This window comes from Lactuca sativa, chromosome 8, assembly GCF_002870075.4.
Source record: "Lactuca sativa cultivar Salinas chromosome 8, Lsat_Salinas_v11, whole genome shotgun sequence".
NCBI classification, from domain to species: domain Eukaryota; kingdom Viridiplantae; phylum Streptophyta; class Magnoliopsida; order Asterales; family Asteraceae; genus Lactuca; species Lactuca sativa.
The window spans coordinates 85679150-85688573 of NC_056630.2; the positions used below are offsets into that span (position 1 = coordinate 85679150).

At 31.7% G+C, this 9424-nt stretch overlaps 1 protein-coding gene across 1 annotated transcript; it reads right to left on the reverse strand.

The window, feature by feature from the left end:
- Positions 1 to 3162: 3162 nt before the first annotated feature.
- LOC111921886 (type IV inositol polyphosphate 5-phosphatase 7) lies at positions 3163 to 7031 on the reverse strand. The gene is made up of 10 exons (XM_023917457.3): positions 6595 to 7031; positions 6410 to 6494; positions 6002 to 6055; positions 5777 to 5828; positions 5562 to 5666; positions 4979 to 5468; positions 4610 to 4803; positions 4431 to 4539; positions 4188 to 4336; positions 3163 to 3851 (listed from the first exon to the last, which is right to left on the reverse strand). The coding sequence occupies exons 1-10, from the start codon at positions 6622 to 6624 to the stop codon at positions 3647 to 3649; spliced, it is 1473 nt and encodes a 490-aa protein (XP_023773225.1). The 5' UTR covers positions 6625 to 7031; the 3' UTR covers positions 3163 to 3646.
- Positions 7032 to 9424: the final 2393 nt, after the last annotated feature.

The window sequence follows — 9424 nt, forward strand, 5'->3', positions numbered from 1 at the left end:
TGATTTTAAAAAGGAATGAACCATATTTATGTTTTAACAGTTATGTTGACATTTATTTCATTTCAATATATTCCAATTAAAATTTTCAGTCACCATTAATAAGTTATCAACTTTCCAAACGCAGTCAACTTAATTTAGTTAATATTAGTTTTATTTTATTTTATGATGACATCTTCAAAATGATCCAATGGTTGAAATTAATCAATGAAACGTAATGAATGGCCCAGATTGTTGAAGGTGATATCATCAAGTTTCTCTTTTAATATATATAGACACTAAACCTTCGGGAAGGTACTCCATTTTTACTTTTCTTTATTTATTTTTCATCCAATCCAAATACATAATCCAATCTAATTCACATAGAACTAATTAAACTGAATTTACTTTATCCAATTCAAACATAGAATCCAATCCAAACACACACACACACAAAGAGAGAGAGAGAGAGAGAGAGAGAGAGGGGGAGAAAGAGAGATAATAGAAAATCTATTTATCAAAAACCCACTAATAAGTCATTGATATATATATACTGAACATATAAATTATAATCAAATGTAAGAAATTAATCAGTAAATAAAAAATTGCTAACCTTATGAAGTCGGTATTCGAACGTGATGCTACAAAGTCCAGATTTTCACGTAATTATGATAAGAACTTAGTAAGATTATACTTATACATAATTTTGAACAACGATTTTGGAAAGGATATGAAGAAATTAATATTTTGATTCATATCATACTATTTTGAATTCTTTAATTTCAAATTCTATAATTATGAAAGGTATATATAAATTACTATATTTTAAAAAGGAATGAACCATATTTATGTTTTGACAATTATGTTGACATTTATTTCACTTCAATACATTCCAATTAAAAAATTTAGTCACCATTAATAAGTTTTCAACTTTCCAAACGCAGTCAACTTAATTTAGTTAATATTAATTTTATTTTATTTTATGCTGACATCATCAAAATGATCCAATGGTTGAAATTAATCAATGAAACACAATGAATGACTTTTATTGTTGAAGATGATGTCATCGAGTTTCTCTTTTAATATATATATACACTAAACCCTTCGCGAAGGTATTCCATTTTTTCTTTTCTTTATTTATTTTTTTAATGAAATTCAAACACATAATCCAATCCAATTAACACATAACTAATTAAACTGAAATTTACTTCATCCAATCCAAACATAGATCCAATCCAAGCACACACACAAAGTGTGTGAGTGTGTGTGTGTGTGTGTGTGAGAGAGAGAGAGAGAATAGAAAATATGTTTATCAAAAGCCCACTAATAAGCCATTGATACATATAGGGGTGTTCGTTTCGATTGATCGGTTCAATCCGATCCAATTAAGTAAATCCAAAATGATTTCGGTTTTTAAAATATGGATCAAAATAGTCCAAACTAAATTCAAATCCGATCTGATCCGATCCAATTACAATTTGGTTGGATCGGTTTTTATAATTTGTTTTTCAAAAATCATAACATTTTAAAATGACAGAATTATAATATGATCTAGTTTTACAGAAGAAGCAAAAACAAATTATTTACTTGTGATTTAAAATTTATAAACGACCACTAAGAAGGCATATTATAGTTTATTATTTAATAAATAAAAAAAACTTTTGAGAGAAAATACATATTAATTCTTTTAGTAGGTAAAATTTTTTGAACTTATTTAAAAAAGTTATGAAATTAATAAATAATTATAGATATATTGAAAATAAATACATAAAAAATTGTTATTCGGTTTTTTGGACTATTCGATTCTTATTTTATAAACTAAAACTAATCCAAAATCCAAAATAATAATTCGGTTTTGTTGAAAACTAATCTAAAAATCCAAATATCCGAACCAAATAGTCTAATCCAAATTGTCCAATTGGAGTATTCGGTTTTATCCAAATAGTGAACAACCCAAGATACATATACTGAACACAAACTATAATCAAATGTAAGAAATTAATCAGTAAATAAAAAAAATTTATAACTTTATGAAGTTGGTATCCAAACGTGATGATGCAAAGTCCAGATTTCATGAAATTGTGATAACAACTTAATGAGATTATACTTATATATAATTTTGAACAACGATTTTGGAAATGATATGAAGAAATTAATACTTTAATTCATATCATACTATTTTGAATTATTTTATTTCAAATTCTATAATTATAAAAGGTGTATACAAATTACTTGATTTTAAAAATGAAGGAACCATATTTATGTTTTGACAATTATGTTGATATTTATTTCACTTCAATACATTCCAATTAAAAATTTTCAATCACCATTAATAAGTTTTCAACTTTCCAAACATAGTCAACTTAATTTCGTTAATATTAATTTTATTTTATTTTATGATGACATCGTCAAAATAATCCAATGGTTGAAATTAATCAAGAAAACACAATGAATAACCCTAATTGTTGAATGTGATATCATCAAGGTTCTTTTTTTTAATATATATAAAGATAGAGATAATTTATTGCAAATAAACAAGGGAAATCTCCAAAAAAGTCCTAAAATTTTAGTCTAATTTATGAAAAAGTCCCGAACTATTTTTTGTTTACAGAAAAACATAGAATACCGGCTAAAACTTCGAAAAAACCCTTTTTGGCTGGTTTCGTAGATTTAGTCGGTATTCTGTCTTTTTTCATTAGTTTTCTCAAAATATTAGGATTTTTCTGAAAATTAGCCGATAACTAAAATATTGTGACTTTTTTGAAAATTAGTATGGAATTAGTGGATATTATTATTAACAAATCATTTATAAACATAAAAATTATTTTCAGAAAATAGAGAATATATTTGTTTAACATATAAAAGTTATTTTAAATCCACTATATTTGTTTAATATATAAAAGTTATTTTAAAAAAATAGAGAATATAGCAATCACTTTATGTTTTTTGATTTCCGTTTCACAGCCTTTTCAGCGATTCTTGTAGTCCCCATTTCTCAACATATAACATTTAAATTGACTTTGTCAAAAGTAAAATATTTCTTTATTTCCCTATATAACCTTTAATATATAATTCATGATAAAATAAATCCAAACCTAATACGAATTGATCTTAAGAATTTATATCACGTTAAAATACACAACTGTCAATCTTTAACTTTTTAACAGTACAATTTTCAAAAGTATATTGTATAAATATTTGGAGCAAAAAATGTAAGCCCTCAGCCCTTTACTTCTGCAATAAGAATTCCACTTTTCTGTACAAAAGAATCCATCAAAAACCCAACAGCATCTTCAACAAAACCTAGACCTCTTATCATACAAAATGACTTTATTACCCATGTAAAGTTACATCCAAGAGACTCATATCCTATTCCTCTATCAATTTACCAAGGTAAATATGTCAACAATCTATCATATCCACAAATAAGAACGAAAGTTTGCCCACATAACCAAGCCACCTTCATGCTCTCAGCCAATGCATCAGACTTAATTCCTTTACTTATATTTGTTTTTGTGTTGTGTTCTTGAAAAAATAACTGCAAATCTGTGGGGGCATTCATGTCTTTTGCACAGAAGAGAGATTGAGAGCCGGTAGGGGCAAAAAAGTTACAATTTTGTTCCCAGTCCAATGCACGTCAAACGCAGTACTGTCACTGTCACTGTCACTGTCAGTATCCATGTAGATATGGTAGTAGCTCTTCGACCTCAATACGGGAAGAACAACTTGTGGTTTTCTTGAATTTGCAACGGTTGATAGATTCAACTTCTGCTATAAATATACTACACACGGGTCTATGATCTGAAAATCTAGACTCCCCACGAACATAAGATATTTGATGAAGTCCTCTACCATACCACAAGATCCGATCACACCTTCATAAAAAAAAATTCCCTTGTCAATAAGATTCATGATTCCACAAAAGAAAGATCGCCTTTAAAGCATTAATCATTATGTTACAAAATAATCATCATTTTCAAGAATATGTAAATAGAAAAGTAACATTGTACTCCTTATACTTTTTATCCAAAATCATTTCTTCTTGCAAAGTGACTGAAAGATTCTTGTATTTTTGATGCATAAATAATTTGCACGGATAGTTTACCAATTCTTTTTCTTTTTTTTTTTCAAATTTTTATGGGGGCAAAAGTATCCTTGTATTGTCTACACATTTATATGAGTTTAACAAAAAGCCCAAAAAGAGGATTTACCATGCGGGAGTTCTTCTCTTTTCTTTAGGGTGTATATCATCACATGCATATCTATCCGAATTATTTGAATACTTATAAGTTGGAGGGAAATCTATCCTCCCTTCATTCCATCCACCAAATACACGTCCACTCCTTTGCTCAATTCGAAGCTATAAACAAAAAGAAACAAATCGATCATTTCATGAAGGCGTCGTTAAAGATACACATGCATAACACATGAAGTACCATATAACTGAGGCTTACCTGGTCATTTTCCAACAATGCCCTCCAGTTACGCGCCTCAACAAGAGCCTTCGCAGATCGGCAAGAAAGGGCAATCCGGTAATTTAAGTCACCAAGCCATATTACTCGACTGCACTCAAGAAAACAAAACTTTAGCATCGAAAACTTAAAGTCATTTGAATTTCAAATAGTAAGCTTACTCGTGCTCAAGTATAGTTTGAGGAGATTTCTCATCTTTTGTTCCTTCAACTCTTGGAAACCATGTTTTTCGCAGGATTTCGATGACATCAGCATTTCTTCTCAGCTCATCCCCTTCCTTTTGACCCGATGTCAAGTGACTACATATGAAGCAAAAGCTTGTTTGGTGCAATGACATGCTAATTGAGATTGAACCCTGAAATTTTTTTGGTAATGTAAATTAAAATTTTCTCCAAATTATTGGCTTTGTTACACAGGACAAAACTCGACTATTTTTATGTGAGGATGAGGAGGGCATTCATGTCTTTTGGTTTGTTCCTAATCCTAGACACTCTGTCTAATACACGCCAAACACAGTACAAATTTTTTACCTTGTTTCCAAGATAACCCATTAACCCTCTGCCAACACATGATACTTTCATGTTGCGCACATCATCTCTAAGATCATTTTTTACCCAAACTGTAAGATATATTCCCACCATTTGCTTACTTGCAACCAAACAGTAGTAGCTAGAGTTCCCACCACAATACGGTAGGTGTGAGTGTATGCTATCTGGATCATTGTCATCATCTAAAGATCCAAGATTCGGGTCATAACCATTGACACTGTATCCACGGGTGAGCCTTGGTTGTGGGTTACCCATTTCACTCTTCATTATCCTCATGCTACAACTTGAAGGTCCATTTAAGAAAGATGGATTCTTTTCTGTTTTTGATCCTTCAAAATCTGAATTTAATTCTGAACTTGTTCTTGGAAGACTGTTTAGTGTTCTTCGAATGAGGGCTACCCACTTTTTAGCGGGTCCGTTGTCTTCTGTTCCAAGGACATTTCCGGCATTTAGAGGGACAATTTCTTGAAACCTGTGTTTTTTTTTTGAAAAAGGTGTCAAATTTAACATGATTGATAAGATCAAGATTTGATAATTGATATACTATTTATTATTATTAACCCACCCAAGAACGTAAATGTCAGCAGGAGGTGAAGTATGCAACCAATCTTCAAGATTTACAGAACTTGTTGGTGATTTTCCAGCCACATTCCATGTAGCTACAAAGATCCTGTTGAAATTTAAAAAAAGAACCCAATAAATAAAACATAAAGAATCTTAAATCGGAAAGAGAAAACAGATTGGAATAAAGAGTGAATTCATGTCACTATTGAAACAGACCTATAATCATTGACATCTCTCACTTGGGGAGCATACTTCTTGCTTGATCTCTCTGTTCAATAGCACAAATGGTGTGAGAGATATGTGACAGATGAAGATGGCATAAAAAAGTGAAACAAAAGAAAGGTAAAAAAATATTTTTTTTTTCCGACCACTTAAAATAAAAATAAAAAATAAAAAAGTGGGGTCTAAGTTAGAATGTGGTCCTAAAGTCTGAAAATGCACCTCTTCTTCTGTTTTTGTTGATGATGCACACTTCCTTATCATAGAAATCATAATCTGAAAAAGGGTAAGTTGTTAAAAGCTGTATAATTTCCACTGCATTGTTTCAAGATTCAAGACCACACATAATCCAACAAATATGTTGTGGGCCACCCCCTCTAGAAATGGAATTAGAATTAAATAAACAACACCAAAAACTCATAAAAGATCATACAGAAACAAGGAAACAAGAACAGATCTTGAGCTGCAAAGAGAAAGGTTTTACAAAAATATTGGTTGATTGATCCAGAAATAAAGCAACAGCAAGTCAAGTCATGTTTCCAAAAGACAATTCAAAGAGTAAAACAAAAAATTCCCAAATTATTTAGAACCCTAAAATAGATACAACCCATGAAGAAATCAAGAAATCACCTCGATGGTTGAACTCATCTGCATGGAAGTCTTCGGCTTTGTTCTTGAATGTAAACCATTTCTTGAGTGTTTTTGGCCATGAAATCTGCACCATTAATCACCATCAAACATAAAGTCAAATTTTTTAATCAATTCAAGAAAACAAAACCGAAGTCAAAAAGTGTCTACATTTTGGTCAAACAAACCTTGTTTTTGTTGCAGTTTTCTTCTCTCATTGTTCCAAAACTTGATATACATAAATACCCACAATACAACTTACAAGAAAATTAAGGGCTTACTTACGATTCCAATGTTGGGTTCAAACGAATTAAGTCCTAACAATTGAACCTTTCCTGTGAAAATTTGGATGAAAGAGAAGAATGTGATAGTTTCTGAGCAGTTGTTGCGTACACAAGAAACATAGCGTGAAGAAAGGCAAAGAAACAAAGGGGCAAATTCAAGAATATATCAATAGATATACATATACAATTATACATATATAGAGAAAGAGATTGACTGAACATGAGAATGTAGAGAGAGAAGAGTGTGTGTTTGTGTGCGTGCGTGTCACAGTGAGGTGGTGTTCTTCACTGCTATAAAACTTGTTCCGGGTATAAGAAGGAATCGAATTTGAAGAGAATAAAGTGCAAGAGAGGTGATTTGGGTGGGGGTGGGGTTGGGGGGGGGGGGGGGGGGGGGTTAAGCGTAGGGGGTGTTTCTCTTGTTTCCTCGACTATTTTAAGAATTTTGACTCCAAGTTGAAGGATGACACTCGATTATCCGAGAGTTCAACAAAACGAAGACTGGCAACATTTACGAGAGAGATCGGGGAGACTGTTTTCGGGTTACCTCGAAAAACTTAATTATTTTGTACTAACATGTAAATTAATAGAACTCTTTAAATAGTTTATTTAATATTTATATTTTAATATAAGATAAAAATATATACATAGAAATATTTTTTTATTGTTATATTTGACATGCTGGTTAAAACGCATAAAAGAATAAATTATGAAATTATGAAATGAATTTTCAGATTTATTATTTATTATGGATAAATAAACCGAAATACATAAACAAATCTAAGATGTCATTTGTGAAAATAATCTAAAATTAAATTAAAAATATATTGTTAAGTTATGTATAAATATATATGATATCTATGTGAAAGATATAATGTATAATTGTATAGTTAATAAAGAATGAAATATTTCCGTTTCCAAAAAAAGAAAAAAAAACAATCAAATATTTATTTATAATTTAACATAAAATGATCACTACAATAAAAAGAGTTAGGCTTTGTTTCATAGACATTTTTTCAAGTCCAAATAGATCTTTCTAACTGAATGGACCGGAAAGACTGTTTGATTTTCATAAAAAATAGATATTTTTTTGGTAAGACGTGTCTTTACCATAAAGCCTCAAAATCATATCTTTTCTGGCTGAATTGGTCGGAAAGACAATTATGCCCAAAACCATGTCTCTTTCTTTCTTCTCTTCGGCGCTCTTCATCAGACACCATCACCTCCGCACCAAACTCCATACTTTGTAGTTGGCCAACCTCCACCCGTTAGAGCGCTACTGCAGCCACCAGCTCCGCCCCATAGCCCATAGGTAACCATCTCATCCTTTTTTTCTGATTTGTTTTTTCTGATTTGTTTTTTCTGATTGGAGAGTACCAGACGTGAACCTTCATCTATTTCATCTTATTTTCTTTCTTCTGATTTTCAAGCATAGGATTTAGGAGGAACATTTCATATATAAAGTTTCAATCAGAAATTCTGATTTTAACATACATTTTATGTAATTTATTTTGCATGACAATGTAAATAAAATTATAAAGGATAATAAGTCATTTAGCTGTCATCTTCATCTCCTCGTGCTCCACTCGATCCAACCCTAAAGTTCCTAGGAGCCCAAATCTCATCCATGTTGGTATGTAGTGAGCTTGCGGTGGCATAAGTGGCGGGCATTCAATGTGAAAATGCAAATAAATACCATCTAACGCCTGATTTTGGTAATGCACCGCTCCTGGAGTATTGTCCAAATAATAACCAACCCGATTTTGAAATGGGTGGTGGGAACTGTGACATCCCCAAAATCACGGCCAGAAAAGACCAGTTTGTTTATGCTTTGTTTAAAAATCAGAGTTACATTTTAAATGAAAGTGTTGCGGAATTTGTCCCAAAACAAAAATATGATAAAGATTTATCAAAAGCATTTCCATAGAAATGTATTTCATTAAAAGACTCGGGATGTCATGTTCGTACAAATCAAAAGCATAAACAGTACAATATAAGTCTTATTACATTATTTCATATCTACAGGCCTATATCCGTAATCCCTCGTCCAAAACATCACACCTATGCTCATGCGCCACTACCTGTAATACATAAAACTGAGTGGGTCAGGCTTGGGAGCCTAGTGAGCACATAGGGTTTTCAACCCACAATAAATAAGTTTATTAATTTCATCGATCAACAATAACCCGATTACCCATTCCCGTTATCCTCACTTTACGTCCCTAAACACCTATCATAAGGGACCTAGCCTAAGGATCATCATCGGGACGGACACTACTGCTAAGGGGATTCCTCAACAATAAATGTCCTAAAGGCAACCATGTGGGGGATGGAGTACACCGGTGAACATATCGTTCACAAACACCTACAGGTTGCGAGTCTGCTAGTGTTCCACTGGACTGTCTAGAAGAGTCCGTGGTCGTCATCCATACTCCGCTAGATGACAGAATCAACAACATCAACATCGAGGCCTCTCATCATTTTATCACACATCACCTATTGCATCTACCCATGTTTTACCCCAACATTTTCGTAGATATAAAATACATATACAGTTTAAATCATTGAAAACATGTATAACAACGTTCATCTAGCATAGATAGCAAGTATTCAGATAATATGCACACATAGCACGTAATTTATATAAAATACTTCATATCTATGTGTAAGTTGAAAGTAACTATGCACTCACTTGTTAAGGTGATGATTCCAAAATCGGGCAGCGCTTGCTTCT

Bases quoted from the DNA above. Each gene is read 5' to 3' on its own strand.
- LOC111921886 (XM_023917457.3), bottom strand. From the start codon at position 6,624: ATGAGAGAAGAAAACTGCAACAAAAACAAG. The intron at 5,469-5,561 runs GTGGGTTAATAA...AAAAAAACACAG, and splicing joins GCTGACATTTACGTTCTTGG to GTTTCAAGAAATTGTCCCTC. The intron at 4,540-4,609 runs GTAAGCTTACTA...TCTTGAGTGCAG, and splicing joins CAAACTATACTTGAGCACGA to TCGAGTAATATGGCTTGGTG.